An 18,221-nucleotide genomic window follows, 5' to 3' on the forward strand; every position below is an offset into this window, starting at 1 on the left:
CAAAGGTGAATCAAAGAACGTATACATGTGTGCTTGCTCACAGGATGCAGGAGATCACAATAGGGGAAGAGACCAGTCACCAATGGTGTCCGCCAGGGTTTGGTGCTGAGGGTTTTTCTGTTTGGCATATACATCTCAAAAGTAAAAGGAAATACCAAAGGACTTTGGTCGACTAAGTTTGAGATGACTGCAAGCTAGGAGCACCTATTGAATCACCAAATTACTTAACCATCACGCAGGAAGGTTTGTCCCAAACAACAGCTGGTGCCAGAATCATGAATTGAAACTAAACTCCAAGAAATACATTATCATATCCTTTGGGAAGTCATCTACTCCAGGGAACTGCCAAATTGACAATGTCCCCTGAGAACTGACCCAGTTATCTGCCATTTGGGAACTTGTGTGTACAGTGACCTAATTTTTGACGAACATGTGCCCAGAGTCATAAGAAAATCTTTCTATATTGCACAGCTTATAAACAAATTGATTGTGACTAGATCTAGAGATGTTATTGTCCCTCTTTACAAAGCCCTCATTTGGTCAATCATTTTGTATAATGCCCACTTTGGCATGTATCTTTCCAGCCCCATGCAACAATTGGAATACCACAGAGATACCTTACTAAAAGGATGCAAGTCCTAAACAATAGGTCTTGCATGGACCACCTCATACTATACACAGTATCCTACAGAGTGCTCAGAGGTGACACGTCTGGCATGCAAGGCATCCTCCGACCTAATACAGATGGACCTACTGAACATCAGCAAGAGAAAAGGCATCAGAATTACTCAGTCCAGGTATCTAAACCTAATGTTGTGGAGAGATGTATATATATCACAGAGGCTACCACTGTTCCAGAACAGACTATCCATTCAAGTAAAACGAAGCTCATCCCTGTCCATATTCAAATGCAACTTGGATCTAAGGATGGGTAATAGAAAATGTACTCCAGGATTGCCCCTCATGCCACTAATGGATAGAGGCAGTTACTAAATGCTGCATCCCTTAAATGGGTCCCTTCAAATTATTTATAGTATGATCACATTTATTCTCACTAGGGCTAACATACAATTAACAGCCATGGGATAGGTAAAATCAATCAGAAAATGTTAATTTAAGTACCAAAAGGGAAAATGGCTAAGCTTAAAATGTCCTCCAAGTGAACATATGTTGTGGTAGTAAATAGTTTTTAAAAAAATTGCCCTTTTTAGATCACTAAGTGCCCCTCTCACCCTCCACCCCCCCCCCCAGTTTTCAACAGCTTCTGGCACCTCTGTTGACAACTCCTTGAAGCATTGCATAAACCATGATTAGTATTGCTGTCTCAAAATGTTTTTTTTTTTTTCAAATAATTTCTTGGTGGGGCTCTCGCACTCCAAGAAGAGGAAACATTGGCGGAGTTTGAGAAGAATGGCAGCGCCTCAAAACAGCATGTGTGAGGACTACTGAACAGATATGTGGCTGAGCCAGGTATGGAAATAAGGTACATAAGGCTGGTGGTGGAATGCAGAAGTCCAGGAAGTCATCAAAAGAAAGAAGAAGCACAGGAAAAAGTGGGTGAGAGAAAAGCTTGACCAGGCTATGAAGAAATACTGGTTGGCTAACAAAGAAGTTAAGAAAGAAGTTGAAATCACAAAGAACAGAGCATTGGAGGCTCTCTACCAGCTTCTGGAAAGTGACTCAGTAGGTGGCACAAAGAAACTATATCAGGCTGCAAGGCAAAGACAGAAAGATAAAGAAGATAGTCAGACAACCTTCATAAGGGATGCCGGCAACAGCCTGCTCACCAGTCCACAGGACATCAAAGGCAGATGGAGTACTTCCAGCAGATTTTGAATGAAGAAAACCCCTCAAAAGCTGTACTGCCCAACACACAGTCTACAATGAGAGAGGAAGAGGGATCCACCCTAGAAGAAGTAAGATCAGCACTAAGGAAAATGAAGTCAGGCAAAGCATCAGGCTCAGACGAGGTCACAGCAGATATGATAAAAATGCTGGGTGAGATACAAGAGAAATGGCTTCTGAGGCTACTCATAGCAGAGTGGAGAGAAAAGCGTATTCCAGATGCCTGGAGAATAAGCATACCCATGCCAGTGTGTACAAGAACAAAGGGGACATCCCAAATGTAGGCAGTACAGAGGTATCAAACTCCTGTCACATTGCAGGAAAGTAATGGAGAGTGATTGATAAACATATATGCAGATTAGTAGAAAGTAAGATGGGAGATGTGCAGTTTGGATTCAAATCAGGATGTGCTACAAATGACCTAATATTTGCAGTTAGATAGCTAGTTGATAAGAAGCTAGATATGAGGAAAGGGTCCAACTGGGCGCTCCTATACTTGGAGAAAGCATATGACAGGGTCCCAAGAAAGTTATTTTGGGCAGTGCTGCAGTTGTTCAAATTCCCAGAAACATTGGTAGAATTAGTGCATGTTATGTACAAGGACCCAATGACTCAAGTACGAACAGTGTTCAGTCTCACAGAGGGGTTCCCGGTGGGAGTGGGTGATGGGTGTGCACCAGAGTACAGCTTTGACCCCACTGCTGTTTACACTGGTTATTAGCAAACAGGTCAAAGGGGACATATTAACAAAGTTTTTGTGTGCAGATGATGTGGCTTTAAAGGCAGAGTCTGAGCAAGAACTTCAGCAAAGGATAGGGAATGGAATGCAAAACTAAAAGCACATGGGATTAAACTAAGTACAGATAAGACAGTGGGAATGGCAGCAAACTAAGGAAATCAGAAGAAGCTGAAAATTGAGATAGAAGGGAAAATAGTGGAACAGGTTAACAGCTTCAAGTATCTGGCAGGGGTGGTTGAGGGGAAGAGAAGTCTGAATGAAGAGGTCAAAGCTAGAATAGGAGGGGCTGCAATCAACTGGCATAGTGTCAGATGTAGTGTATGACAGAAGAATGCCAAAGAAGTTGAAAATTAAGGTATACAAGTCAGTGGTGTGACCAGCACTGCTTTATGGTACAGAAACCTCGGAAGTAAAGGCAGAGCAAATGAGGAAACTAGAGGTGAGAGAAATGAAGTGCCTGAGAAGGGCAGTAGGAGACATACTGTGGGACAGATGATGAAATGAGGACATAAGAGCAGAAGCCAAAGTAGCTCCAATTGCAGAAAAGATCAAAGAGAACAGACTACAGTGGTTTGGGCACATCTGCAGAAAAGCAGAAGACAATCTGGTGAAGAAGATTTAGGACAGACAGGAAGATGGTAAGAAGAAATGAGGGCTTCCAGCAAGAAGGTGGATGGATTGTGTGAAAAGATCTGCAACAGTCAGGCATGATTGTCAAAGAAGGCAGGAGTGTAGCATTTAATTGAAAGATGGCAACAGTTAATATGACCCCCTGACCCCATGTAAAAAACTGGGGAAAGGGGGGTTGATGATGATGATTCTTGGTGGGAGTTCCTTTTGTGTGCGTGTTCTCCCTGTGCCCATGTGTGTTTTAATTGGTGTTTCAGTCTCTTCACCTGTTCCAAAGGCACATTGGGTAAATGGGCAACCCTTTTAATTGTCTGTAGATGTGCATGCCATGTGACAATGAGTGTACATGCATGTGTATGTGGCCATTGAGCAATGGGTTGGTGCCAGAACCAGAAATATTTCCAGCATCACTATGACTATATATTCAATTAAGTGGGCAATTGTTAAATGATTGAATGACAAAACCTTTTTATCATTACAAGAGGATAGAACATTTTAGTGTCAAACAAGCTTAATAGACTAGTATTAATTTTTCTTGTAAAACTATTCTGAGTGCTCTACTTAAAACCAGAGCCATGCTTGAGATTAATATTTCATCACTGGAAGATCTGAGAGTTATTTATTTATTTGTCAACCAGGACCCCCCCAAGTACCAGTCCCTCTTTTCATTGATGACATGAGAGCACTGTCTGGTTAACTGACTTGTTCAGAGTCAAACAGTAAAGACATGAAGACTGAGGGAATCCAAGTAATGAATGGATGGCAAAATTACAATGACCTCTCATAGTATCAGTACATTAAACCAGCACATCACACTGGCTTCGAGAAGAAAGTTGTAGCATTTTTGTTCATATTTTCCTGTTCTGGTACAACACAAATTATTCCAGTTCTACCCATTCCATTAAATACTTTTAACTTTGTAATAATTTCACATTTTTTGCTAAAATCATAACAGATGAGAAAGCTCCCTCTGTCAGCTACCTGTTGTGTTTTACTACCTGGGTCTGCTGTAATATTTTTTGATAACTTATACTGGCTAAATAGCCTAACAGAGCAATATAAAATCAAAAGTTCATTCACCTTTTAATAACCAGTTTCATTCTAATCAGCTGGGATTCCAGTCAAAACCCATTTTCATTTTATTAACCATTCAGTTATGTCTGTGAAAAAGGTTTGGGTCTTCACCTCAGTTCTCCATTAAAAAGTACACAGAATACATGAGCAAGAAACATAGAATAGCACTGAACAACACTCTTGGTTTCAGTCTGATATTAAACACCAGTGGCACAGAATCGAAACTACTTTCCCAGTTAAATCACTCTTCTTCTACAGCAGTCGTGTGGAGTATTTCTAAAGCAGGTGTTTATTGTACAATATGTTGCTTCCAGTGCTGATTATGTAACAGAGGCGCCGGAAGCTGTTGAAGACTGGGATGAGGGTAGCAGAGGGTGACAGGGGCACTTCGTGATCTTAAAAGGGCAATTTTTTTAAAACTATTTACTACCACAACATAGGTTTACTTGGAGGACATTTTAAGCTTAGCCAATTTCTATTTTGGTGCTTGAATTAACATTTCCTGATTGGTCTTACCTATTCCATGGCTGATAATTGTATATTAGCCATAGTGAGAATAAATGTGATCACACTGTAGATAATTTGAGGGGACCCATGTAAGGGATGCAGCATTTAGGAACTGCCTCTATCCATTAGTTGCACAAAGGGTAATCCTGGAGTACATTTTCTATTACCCATCCTTAGATCCAAGTTGCATTTGAATATGGACAGGGGTGAGCTTTATTTTACTTGAATGGATAGACTGTTCCGGATATATAGCTATCTCTCCACAACATTCAGTTTAGATACCTGGACTGAGTAATTCTGATGCCTTTTCTCTTGCTGATGTTCAGTAGCTCCATCTGTATTAGGTCAGAGGATGCCTTGTATGCCAGACATGTCACCTCTATGCACTCTGTAGGATACTGAGTATAGTGATAAATCTTTGAGGTGGTCCATGCAAGACCTACTGTTTAGGACTTGTGTCCTTTTAGTAAGGTATATCTGTTGGTATTCCAATTATTGCATGGGTCTGGACAGATGCATGCCAAAATGGGCATTATAGAAAACGATTGACCTAATGAGGGCTTTGTAAATGGGGACAATAACATCAATTTGTTTATACGTTGTGCAATATAGAAAGACTTTCTTATGACTCTGGGCACATGTTTGTCAAAAATAAGGTCACTGTACATACAAGTTCCCAAATGCCAGACAACTGGGTCAGTTCTCAGGGGGCATTGTCAATTTGGCAGTTCCCTGGAGTAGATGACTTCCCAAAGGATACGATAATGTATTTCTTGGAGTTCAGTTTCAATTCATGATTCTGGCACCAGCTATTGTTTGGGACAAACCTTCCTGCATGATGGTTAAGTCATTTGGGGATTCAATAACTGCTCCTAGCTTGCAGTCATCTCAAACTTAGTCGACCAAAGCCCTTTGGTATTTCCTTTTACTTTTGAGATGTATATGCCAAACAGAAAACAGAAAACTCTCAGCACCGAACTCTGGGGGACACCATTGGTAACTGGTCTCTTCCCCTATTTTCATCTCCTGCATCCTGTGAGCAAGCATACATGTATACGTTCTTTGATTCACCTTTGTGATTGTATTATCCTTATTGTATTAAATTATATTCCTTGTATAATACAGCACCACTTGTTAGAATGTGTTTTAAATTTGTAGTTTGGAACAGTCTTCTAGTGAACAATGAAACAAAATGCATGAACCAATAATGACAAAACTACCCATTTCAGAAAATTGCAGCTATAAAAGGCCACTCAAACTTCTGTCATTACAATTCACCAATATTAGTAAATATGCAAAATCTCTGCAGAAGTAAGTCATCTAAGTAATTCCACATTAAAGGGATCTGTAACTAATGAAATGGTTGCTGCTAGCAAACAACTTCATATTTCATTGTTTCATCTACAAATAAAGTGCCTGTTGCCCTTGAAGAATAAATTGCCTATGCTACACTAAAAATGATAAGCTAGTAATTTTGCAATGGGGAATGGATGGCAAACTGATAATGGGTTCTTAGTTACTAAGTAACTCCTCCAAAGGAGGACATTCATAGGACTGCAGCATCCACTCCCATTAAAGTACAACACAGTCCAGTATCAGCGATCCATCTGCATACTGTGGGAGTAGTACCCACAGTCTTCTGCATCAAAAGCAAGTTTACTACCTGTTGTACTACTAACAATGCAACAGCACTAAACTTCTCTTCCCCTGAAGCTCTCAGCTCCTTGTAAAATCCACTTGACACTGAAATAAATCTCTCAACTTCGCAGTACAAGAAATCTGGAAAAAAGCCAAGATTTATTTGGGGGGGGTGCAAAGGCCCCAAACCAGGGACACATTTTAAATACTGCTTGTATAATCTTAGAAAGTTGCTAAAATAAAGTGTTTTGTGTTACCATGTGTTTCCTGAAAGATAGGAAGACTGAGACTTAGTGTCATCATTATTTAGTTAATTAAATTCTCACTGATTTCCCAGAAAAACACAAATTTTAAGAAGAGCAGACCAAAAGTATGAGCCAAATTTTCTGTGAAAATCTGGACAGTGGAGAGCTATGGACTCAACTCCCTGGATCACAAGTGGTGGTATGGGTAGAGACTTCAGGCTCTTGTTTGCACCTGAGTAACACTATTCATCAGGTATACCTAACTGGGGCATTACACACATACACACACACACACACACACACACACACACACACACACACACACACACACACACACACACACACACACACACACACACACACACACATGGGAGCAGCATAACTTCTGCAAATAAAAAAAACAAAACTCTCCTTACTGGCATGGCTGTGGCTCTGGCAGCACCAAAAGAACAGCGGCAGTATAACCTCTGTAACACAGAGCAATAAGAGAACAAGAACAGCTAGTTTAGTTTGTTTAACTTCCCCGCGCAAATCCACGTTAGAGTGAAAACTCCACTTCATTATTTTTCCCGCCAGGTCTTGCAGGTGTAAAAGTGAGTGGGGGGGGGACTCCCACTCCCCCTGACTCTATGGTTCCAGCACCCTTGTTAAGTAATGCCTTTCATTGGAAACTCCCTTCTCAGGCAGAAGTTTAGCAGAATAGCATTTCTTTTGGGAGGACGGGAATCCAACTGATTTTGCTTATCATCATCTTGGACCTTCAACTATACCCTGAAAATCCAATAGATGGCAGCATCTTCACATCACTACAGAATTTTTGCAGCCTATACTTGGGACTATCAAAACATTGCTCACACTTGAATACTACTTTCAGCACCAAAGAGTTTTATAGCTGTAACAGCAGATAAAACAACTGTATTTGTGTGCAAAATATTCAGTTAACAAATTGCTGATGTGTAAATAAATTAAATAGTCCTTATAAACAGCAAAGTTGTGGTAAATGTCCATGCTAGTACACTAAATTTGTTTTATACCCCTAACTACCGTTATGATTCATCTGTATGTAACAGGTTACATTTTATTGACTGGTATTTTGCATATTAACTTACATGTTACATCAGTTTCTGGAATGTTGTTGAAAAGTTTCATTGGAATCACTTCACATACCTGAATAAGAAATTATTAAAATAAATGAAATATTAAAATCAAGTATCTTAAAATGTGAAACTTTGTGTGTGTGTGTGTGTGTGTGTGTGTGTGTGTGTGTGCGTGTTTATGTATGGATGCATGCGTACGTGTGTATGTGTCCATGTACATACAATTCTAGTACTAAAATGTTATCTGTTTAAGCTCTCGCTGTCCTAATTCCATAAAGTATTTTACTGAAGAAAAATAATCTTAGTATCAACACCAAAATCTTATTTTTGTTTAAATCTCAAGCTAGCTATTCCCCTTGCTGAGTATGCTGTGCATTTAATTCTTGATTACTCCAACTATCTAAGGCCTGATTTCAGAGTGTTGTGGGATATATATATATATATATATATATATATATATATATATATATATATATATATATATATATACATATATATGTTTGTATATATATATATATATATATATATATATATATATATATATATATATATATATAGATGACATCTTGAAACCACAAAAGACTGAAACTCAGTATTATAGCCGATTAATATTAATAGCAAATCACAAACACTGAATCCTTTTCTACCAGTAAAAATGTCCTGTGACAGTAAATGCCAGTTACAAAACCCTGATCAAGCATCATAGGAATAGTGGCTCCCCAACACCGCCGTACTCATGTGTGCCAACCCCCCACATTACGTTGCTAAGAACACTTACTCTAACATTACCAATACACAACACAAAGGGCCTAGAAAACGCATGACACCAAACATGCAGAACAGTAAATATATCTTGCCACCTAGCCCTTAACTCTAATCCTTACCCACAAACATCTGCACATGCACAGAACCTGCTACAAGGTGACCTTGCTGTTCACAAATGCCACCTTTTCAAACATCAATTTTCCTACACACTTTTTACGTATCTACACTATATAAAACAAAACTTCAACCATATGAGATTCACACAAACAAGTATTCAGTCATTTATACAGGTCCGTATTAAGTCAGCGAGTGCATTAAATTGTGAACGCTACTTAATCGAACCTACTTATCCAAAATGGCAAAATCCCGAAAGCACGGAACAGCAATTTTGTTCCTAGGTAAAAAAAAATCACTGGGCCATTTTCGGGACTTTGCCATTTCCTCCTCTGTGGTGCGATCTCGGAGTTTGTATATTTAAGTAGGGGGCACAGCCCACCTCATTGGGGGTGTGGGAGGTGAAGCCCCCACTTTATTTTTTGTGGGTCATTTTTTTTTTTTTTTTTTAATGGCTCAGCTATTTTTTTCCCTGGGGAAAAAAATCGCTGATCTGTTTGTTCGACATTTTGTTTTTTCGGTGTTAGTGGGTCGATTGTATAGCGTTCACAATTTAGTGCGTTCACATATAATATAGACCCATTTATGCAACTATCATTTTTACACTCACTTAAACTTTTCCACCAAATGAGTTTTAGATTTTTTGAATGGTGAGCAATGAAGTTGTTGATTGAGATTCCTTAGCATCCAGAAACAAGGACCATGAACTGTAGATAGGCACTGTGGAGACTTCAGAGTAATCAAGTACTTATAACTTACTTAAAAATAGACACTTCTTTATTGAAAATAAATTATATTAAATAGATGAAAACTTTCACCCTTAAATGGGGTTCTTTAGATATATATATATATATATATATATATATATATATATATATATATATATATATATATATATATATATATATATATATATATATATATTTTACAGTGAAGCTTTACATTATATTTAGTTGTAATACAAAGTAATGAGTATTGTAATAAAATATTACCAATATAAACAACAAACAAGTACTAGACATAATCGATTTTTGTGCCAACACATACAGCTAGACATTAATGAATAACAATAAACTCTTGTAGAACTTTTCATGTATGACAAACTGCTGTTTTTATATGTGGTCAAATATTAAGTAGCCATAAAAGTTTTGCTTCCTAGATGCAGTAGCCGGGCAAATTTCAAGTATTTGGTTCTGTTTATACTTCAGTATACATTTTACTTGGTAGATATGTTTGTTTAGTAATAAGTCAGGAGTGCTGATAGAAGTGTAACCAGTTGTAATAATGTGATATGCACTGTTCCATTCAATAATTAATTATCTGTACTAAATGATAAAACTACAATAGTGCCCTTGTATGGGATAATATTTTCCAGAGTCTGTCTAGAGCATCCATAGGTTTCAGGGTTCTGTTTCTAAACACATCTGAGTACATGACAGCTCCATTCTTTCTATGTAATAAAGCTAATGCAATGCACTGATCTGGTGTGACGTGCTTTATGAAGATATGTATAACAGCTACAATGTGTAAGAGGCTGTGCGTGATCTTGTATCTCTGATCATGTGACAGTGGAGAGATCAGTCTGACTTCACAGCACACATGTGGGAATGGAGGCACACAGTGACTTGGTCTGCTGAATCATTACTGCTTAGGCCTGTTCTTATCAAGTTTAGCAGACACATGAAAACCCGCAGTGGTGGTGCTGCGGTAGCGTTGTCGCCTCACAGTAAGACGCTGTCCGGTTTGATTCTCAGCTAGCGCGTCTTCTGCGTGGAGACATGCATTAATGGGCATACCTTCGTTGAAGGTTGTGCATCAGGGCTGGTAACTCAGCACGTAAAAAATCAACTACCAATCATTAGCAGACCGGAGTTCCGCTGTGGCGACCCATAACCGGAAAAAGACACAAACAAACTAAACGATAGTTATGGAGACCTATAATCTTCAGAAGTAGAGTACCTAATAAACATTGTTAAAAGGTAATGTATCTGAACCAAAAACCACATCATTTCAGCAGGATTTTGGAAACTAGAGGCCTTAACAGGGGAGATGGTAGTGAGGAAGAGTCACTGTGTGCTCATTCAAGACACAGTGGTTGCATTTTGAAAATAAGACCGAAGAGCTAGGCTTTTTGAAGGGTCAAAGAAGCAAGAACCTGCTGTCAGATAGTACTTGTTAGTCTATGTACTACACAACCAGATAACAACAAAAAAGGTATGAGTGATCTCGGTAAAGGAGCTGAAAAGGGACAAATGTCAAATGTCATTGTTTATAGCTTCTGCCCAACCACGTTTCAATTCTTAAGTCAGCTATGGAAAGTCCTATATTATCCTTTTTGTTGCCATGTAAGAATACAGTTCACCAGCAGATGAGTGTGGGTTACAGAATGAAAGACTAACCAGCTAATCTGGAATCAAACAGTAATTACTGCTTTCCAAACATAGCATGACTACCTATTCTAGATAAAAAGGAAATCGGACAGAATTTTCAAAATGATAGAATTTGCTGTCAGTATCGAAAGAGCATGAAATTGTAGCACAGAAATCACTGTCCAGTAAAAACAGTAGTAAAAAGTTGCAAGATGTTATTCACAAACTTTTTCTCTCAACAAAGCTGAGATGCAATAACAAAAGTAAGACCTGTACCGTGGAATAATTTTATAAAAGGCCTGCAACACTGCCAGAAATGAGTACAGCTCAGGTGCCTGGCTGTACCTTCTCTGAATGTGGTTCAGAAACGCATGTAATGAATGTATAAGCGTTATACATGTGGTAGGGTTCCTGTTATATGGAGCATAACTCTCAGCTGTCTGTACTTTGCACAGTATCCCTGATTTCACCTCATATTTTTGCCCAGTCTGTTATAACTGTTTTGATTTTCTGGAAAATCTCTGAAGACAAAGAATGTACCTAGGCTGCATACCAAGGCATGTTAGGACTTAAAATACTAGTAGGGTGGAAGGCTGGATGCAAGCAAAACGCAAAACATTTCTGTTGAGGTGTAATTGCTGGATGAAACTGTTTGTTATAGAATAATAAAATATTTGGACTGTGAGCATTATTCCATTCTTTTTGTTTTATTTTATATCTGATAAGACTTTTAACTTCTATGCTATGTTAGTCTAAATATAAATGCAAATTAGTTTGCTTACAAATAAAACAGGAACAGACTGTTTATGATGATGATTGTGAATACTTTGCATCAGGAACATCAATGTATTATAAAAACCTGTATGTACTTAATTAGCTAAGCTATCTGTCATCTTCAATCACCTCTTTACACAGAGTGACCTCCTCAGGTGCTGAATCGGGCACTTTCTAATTGTCCTATTAGAGACCAGCTGTTTTAATAGGATCTTGAGATGGTATGATTAGAGGAAAGCTTTTCTCTCTCTTGAGCTGTCTGTATTGGAGGCAGGGGCAAATCAGCTCAGCAATGGATCAAAGACTCAGAACTGGGACTGCTGCACTTCTGCATTTCTAATGGAAATCTCACTGCAACCTTGAAAACAAATATTCTACATTAACAGGCATAACTCTAAGTTGTGACCTTTGGCGTTTTTCTCCTATTAAAAAGACCTTGTGTCTCTGCCCTCCCCCAGCTGTTGCCTAGGAAGCCATGGCCCTCTTCATACTGAAATTCACATTCCAAAAACGAGTGAAGTTAGCTCAGTTACTATGGCTGCTGTCATGGCTCGCTGTTGTGGCTGGGATTCTTACCCTTGGAATGGGAGTCTACCTGAAGATGGAACTAAGGAAACGCAGTGAGGTGATGGACAATACTGAAATCCATGCTGTTCCCAACACCTTGATTGTGGTAGGATTGGTGTCCATTTTCATTAATTTCTTTGCAGGGAGAATCTGTCAGGACTCGCTTGATATTAGCCGATTCCCAAAATGGAAGACCTTCATGGGGCCGTATCTGACTGGCTCTTTCCTTTTCTCCTTTGTGATGCTGGTGGCAGTAATTATGAGCTATGCAATGAAAGGTAACCTGGAGACCTCTCTGAAGATAGGTCTGAAGAATGGTATCCGCTTCTACAAGGACACAGATACCCCTGGTCGCTGTTATCAGAAGAAAACTATTGATCTGCTGCAAATGGAGTTTCATTGCTGTGGAAACAACAACTACAAGGACTGGTTTGAAGTGCAGTGGGTCAGTAACCGCTACCTAGACTTCACCTCAAAGGAAGTCAAAGAGTGAGTGATGAGATGCATTTTTATATTCCTTTCTTTACAAAGTCCACACTAAAGGTAGCAACCATGAAAAAGCCTGTTGCATTGTATAATTTTGTAGACTACAATATAGAAAATGAACATATTAAACATCAGATAAGCAGTACAACTGCATCTCTTTTTGGACAATGCTATTAAACATGACATTAAACATGCCACATAGCTAGATGTACATTAATAAAAATAATTCTTAAGACAAACTTGGTCAAGCATAGAAATCAATATAGCATGCAGTCTCTATAATGGTTGTATTAGTCATGTGGGGGTTTAGTTAACTCTTCATCTTCATCTGTGTCATAAAGAGGGCTCTTGTGTTAAGAGAATTATTTGTAGTAAAGGTAAAGTGACTACAAGGGGTTACATTAGCAGGTGATATCAATCTTCAGCAGGTAAGATACCTGTCTGAATCTGAAGAAAACATATTCTGCTCATGCTGTATGACTAGATATCATTTACCATCTTCTGCTATATTTTAATAGGACACAAATTGATGTTAATACTGAGGCATTGCAGATGTACATTTCTTATGTGGAATTTTGAGGGAAGCGTCTGTATCTGAACTGTGGTTTAAGAATTTTCAAATGTAATCTACAGTGAACCTGTTTTGTAGGAAAATGATAGCATTTTTAACTTTTGCATTGTGATGGGACACAGACAAGTTTACTTTCTTAAGGGTTTGTGAATGAAGTGCAGGATCTCCCATTCAGTGGTCAGTTATAATCACATTCATGATATTATTAATTGATTTTGAATAACAGCATCACATTTTAGTAAGTAAAACTGTGGCACTGCTCTCATTTAGACTTATTGGTTGATTTATACCCTATTCAGTCTGTCTATATGTGACTGTTCTGCCATTACAAACCTACATTTCCCCAAAGATTGCATGACCAATGTTTACAAGGTATATATGGACTGAAGCAAAGTATGTGTGTTTTATATAAAACTGGGGTGTATCACCTGACATTGCTGGGTACAGTTTTGGGACATAGTTTATATGTTTCACTTTTTGCAGCACCTGTCATGGTTGATTAATGTCCCACTATAATTAAAACTGCATCATGTTTGCAGCCTGCTACACATGAATGTGTGTGTCAGCGGAATTCCAGATCTGCAGAAGGCTTGTAATACTGCTTACAAAGTATCGGGGTCGGGACATGACCTTCCTACTCCACAATGAGCGAAGCACAGCTGATAGATAATTTCAGTTCTTTTTGTCTTCTTTTTCAAATCCTGCCCATTTGAATTAGAACAAACACTGAGTATTTGTTCATAGTAGCTGAGAACCTTCCAAATGTGGGTTGTTTAACTTATTCACATACCACTGGAAAAGCTATGCAGCCAAAGTATGGAGACTGGAAACTGCTGTTAATCTTTATGATTACATCAAGGAGATGTGCAGCCGTACTGCAGAACCTAACACAAAAAGCAAGACGCAGCACCAAAATCTTCTGGAAACCTAAAATATATATTTTAAATTTTCCATGCATAAGTCTGATGAGATCCTATTTTTTATCAGGCTTTTTGTGATCTTTTTAAATGATGTAGCTAAAGCAATCTCTAAAACTGTCTTGAGTTATTCTCAAGTTTTATGATGCATCCTGGGAACTATATCTGCCAAACATGACTGAAAGATACCATTAATAAACATTTTAAACTATTAGACACAATGATGAAATATGCAGTCGAAGTACTGACCTTGTGTTCTCATTTTAGGAACTGACCATTTTCTCCAAAAGAAGTGCATGTATTGGAGGTTGGTATAACGGTTAGAGTATTTATCTTACAAATAAGAAGTACACTGTTTGATTCTCACCAAGGAAAAGTGGCTAGGATTAAAGTGGCCCACGAGGGTTATTTTTATAAATTATGAAAATTCTGGTACTTGACTACTCAGTTTTCAGTAATCACTCTTTATGTAAACCTAGTTTATATGTTCTACCCAGTTATTCAGTTGTAGAAACGTTTGTAAAGACTTGTGAAGACCAGTTAAAATGTCTGCATAGCAGTAATGATTTTAAGAATTTTCATACTTTTGTCAACTGAAGAAAGGATAGCGTTAAAAACTTTAAATGAAAATGTCAGCATTGTTATACGGCCAGCGGACAAGGGCGGGACCATTGTCCTGATGAACAGGGATGTATACATTAGGAGAATTAAGTCTTTATTGGGGCATGATGCTACTTATGAATGCATTACTGTGAATAATGTGAAAGATATTATAGCATATGTAAATTATGTTATATCAGAATTAAAAAATGAATGACATTTTAACAGATGAAATTTTGAATTTCATCAGGGTAGAACATGCAATAGTACCCATTTTTAAAGCACTACCAAAAATACATAAGGATCAATAGGACCCACCTCTTAGACTACTAGTTTCTGGCAGGGGTTGGGTCACTGAGTATTGTTCTATATGGGTAGAACATCAGTTGACATCTATTGTTTCCAGCATTCCTAGAATTTTGAAGGATAGTGCACACTTTCTAACTACCCTTTATGAGTTTTTATCAGGTACAAATTTTGATACCCCTCTAATGTTGGTTAAAATTTATTTATGGTTATTCCCAGTGGTTATGGAATACAGGCAGTGCAACAGCTTTTAAGGCTTAAGGGCACTTTGGATAAGAAAAGAATGACACAGGTAGTGTGCTTCCTGCAATTAGTACTTGAAAACAATATCTTTTTGTTTGAACAGCAACATTATTGGCAGAGATGGGGGGTTGCCATGGGCACCCCTTGTGCCAATTCATATGTGAACCTGGTACTTCACATTCACTCTTATTCTATACCTGCTTTGTGGATGATGTCTTCCTGTTATGGGAAGACAGTGTTGAAGCTTTGAACAATTTTATATCTTATTTAGAATCCACTACTATTTTTTTGCATTTTACTATGCAGTACTCCTACAATTAAAATGATTTTTAGATGTTGTGTTACATAGGGATGAGTTGAATCATTTCAACACCAAGATTTTTAGAAAACCATGCTGGAGGAATGGCCTACTAAAGATACTATGCACCCCAATTACATTTTTCGTAATTTTATCAAAGGGCAGGCTGTTAGAGCCTCACGACTTTGTATGAATGAGGGTGATTTAAATCAGGAATTAGAAGCTTTGACTACCAGATTTGCTGAGAAGGGGTACTGCATTAAGGAAGTGGAAAGCATGTTTCTAATGCTGTACAGAGCAGAGATACAGTGGCAGCGCCATGGTTCTCTAAGAAAGGTATTGAATATAGGACAAGTAACTCAGTGAAGCAGGCTCAGCCTACAAGTAAACTGAATTTGTATATTATGTCTAGTAAGGATATAAAAGGGGTTTGTGATATAATACAGGGTAACTGGAAAATTCTACAAACGGATGTTACTTTAAAAGAAATAGTGGGAGCAGCACCAAATTTTGTTTTTAAGAGGAACAGGAATCTTAAACAGATCCTGTGTGACAAGAACTACAAGAAGAAGAAGGTACTTGAACAACAAGCAGGTAAAATGGGTACGTATCCCTGTTAACACTGTAAATCATGCCCTTTAATATCTAGAATTCCGGAATTGGTACATCCTATTGACAACAGGGTATTTAAACCTAAACTGTTGGCAAATTGTAATTCAATGAATGTTGTGTGCCTGGCTAGGTGCCTGTGCTGCACATAATGTTATGTCAGGAAGACAGACTGTAAACTTAAGGATGGTATCCTGAAACATTTATCAGCCATACATTTGAGCAATGCACATAATGCTGTCTTTCACCATATTAAAGAACATCCAGGACACCACTTTACTTTCATGGTTTTACAACTGGTTAAGGTGAACGCCAGAGGGGGTGAGATTGTCAATCAGACCGAATACTGTGAGGTACAATGGATTGTAAGGCTATGTGCTGACAAAAGTCCAAGACTCAATGGAGTGCTACCTTTAAATCCTGTTCTTAGGAGGCATAGACCTGTGACTTAGATGATTAGATCTTGATGCTCATTGGCTTATTGATTTTTAAATACTTTTAAAAAGGTTTTTGTTTGTTTTCTTGTATATGTCTGACAAAGGGTATATCCTGAAAGTGCTTGCATTTTGTATTACAAGTTCTACTTTTTTACTACAGCCTGGTGGTCCGTGAAGTCTTTTTCGCTGTTGGTTTCAGTAAATGTAAACTATGTGATTAAAGTTAAAAATACTGTTATACAAAAAAGTAGCATTTTTGTAAGTGGTCACTGCTGTAGTGAACAGCTGGGTGGAGCCCATAGAAGGTCATTTAGTTAAAGCCGAATCCTAAGTAACTACCACTGTAGGCAACTCTGAGCTATTTTTTTTAAAAAAAACTCTTTATTAAATTATCACTTATGTCATAGCAATCATACATTTATATAAATGAAAACAAACCATCTTGACATATTTTCTGTTGCAAACATCGCTCATAATCTATTCAGTCACTAACAGTCAAACATTACATAGTCCATTCAACCTGCCTCCCCTTAAACCTCATTCTTTCTCCAAAACATTATTCTATATGTATTGTCCCCACAATTCCCATTTATTCTATGTAATTTGCTCCTACCTTTTCTAAAGATCTGACTTCCAGTTGTTTTATCTCTGTTAGTATATTCACTACTTTTAGTACAGTTGGTTTAGACTTTGATTTCCATTTTCTAGCAACTGATTTTTGGCAACCATCAGAATTAAACTCAGCAAGACCTTACTATATCTAGGCAATTCCCCTTCTGTAGCACAGCTCAAAAAATAGTTTCCTTAGTTACACCAATTTGCTCATCCAGTATTTCTGACTGAGTAGTCTGCAGGGGATTTTTAATGTCTTGACAATTCATTACACTTCAAAAATATGTTCCCAATTACCTCTTTTTTCCTTATCACACCTCTAACATTTGCAATCTACCTAAGAAAAAATGTTTTGGCGTCAGCTTGGGGTATAAAAATACCTATGCAAACACTTCCGAGCAAAGATCCTAAATCTTCTAGACTTTGATGCATATTCTGGAGATATATATATATATATATATATATATATATATATATATATATATATATATATATATATATATATCACTCCGTGGTTTCTTTGTGAATTGCTTATCCAGTCTCTCTTCCCAATCCTTTTTAACCTCCTCTGATTGATTCCTATATTTGTCATGCAATTTTTTATATGCCCTACTGATTATCCCTTTTCTAACAGCAGTTTAATTTCTAGATTCTACTAAAGACTCCACCAGTGCCTGTCTTTTGCTTAGGATCCCCCTATTTCTTTTTCTTTACCTGTACTCTGATATCAGTCTTTGATAAGGAAGGCAATCTCTAACCTGCAGTCAAAATGAATTCT

The 18,221-nt window shown here is 37.9% G+C and overlaps 1 protein-coding gene across 1 annotated transcript in view; it reads left to right on the plus strand.

Moving 5' to 3' along the window:
- Positions 1-12,272: 12,272 nt before the first annotated feature.
- Positions 12,273-18,221, plus strand: part of ROM1 (retinal outer segment membrane protein 1) — a 189,567-nt gene continuing 183,618 nt past the window's right edge. The window contains exon 1 of the mRNA XM_044075418.1: positions 12,273-12,853. Coding sequence (XP_043931353.1) covers positions 12,273-12,853 — 581 coding nt within the window. The remainder of the gene's footprint in view (positions 12,854-18,221) is intronic.

Source organism: Protopterus annectens, chromosome 6.part1, assembly GCF_019279795.1.
Source record: "Protopterus annectens isolate FY-2018-M chromosome 6.part1, PAN1.0, whole genome shotgun sequence".
Classification (NCBI taxonomy): Eukaryota; Metazoa; Chordata; order Ceratodontiformes; family Protopteridae; genus Protopterus; species Protopterus annectens.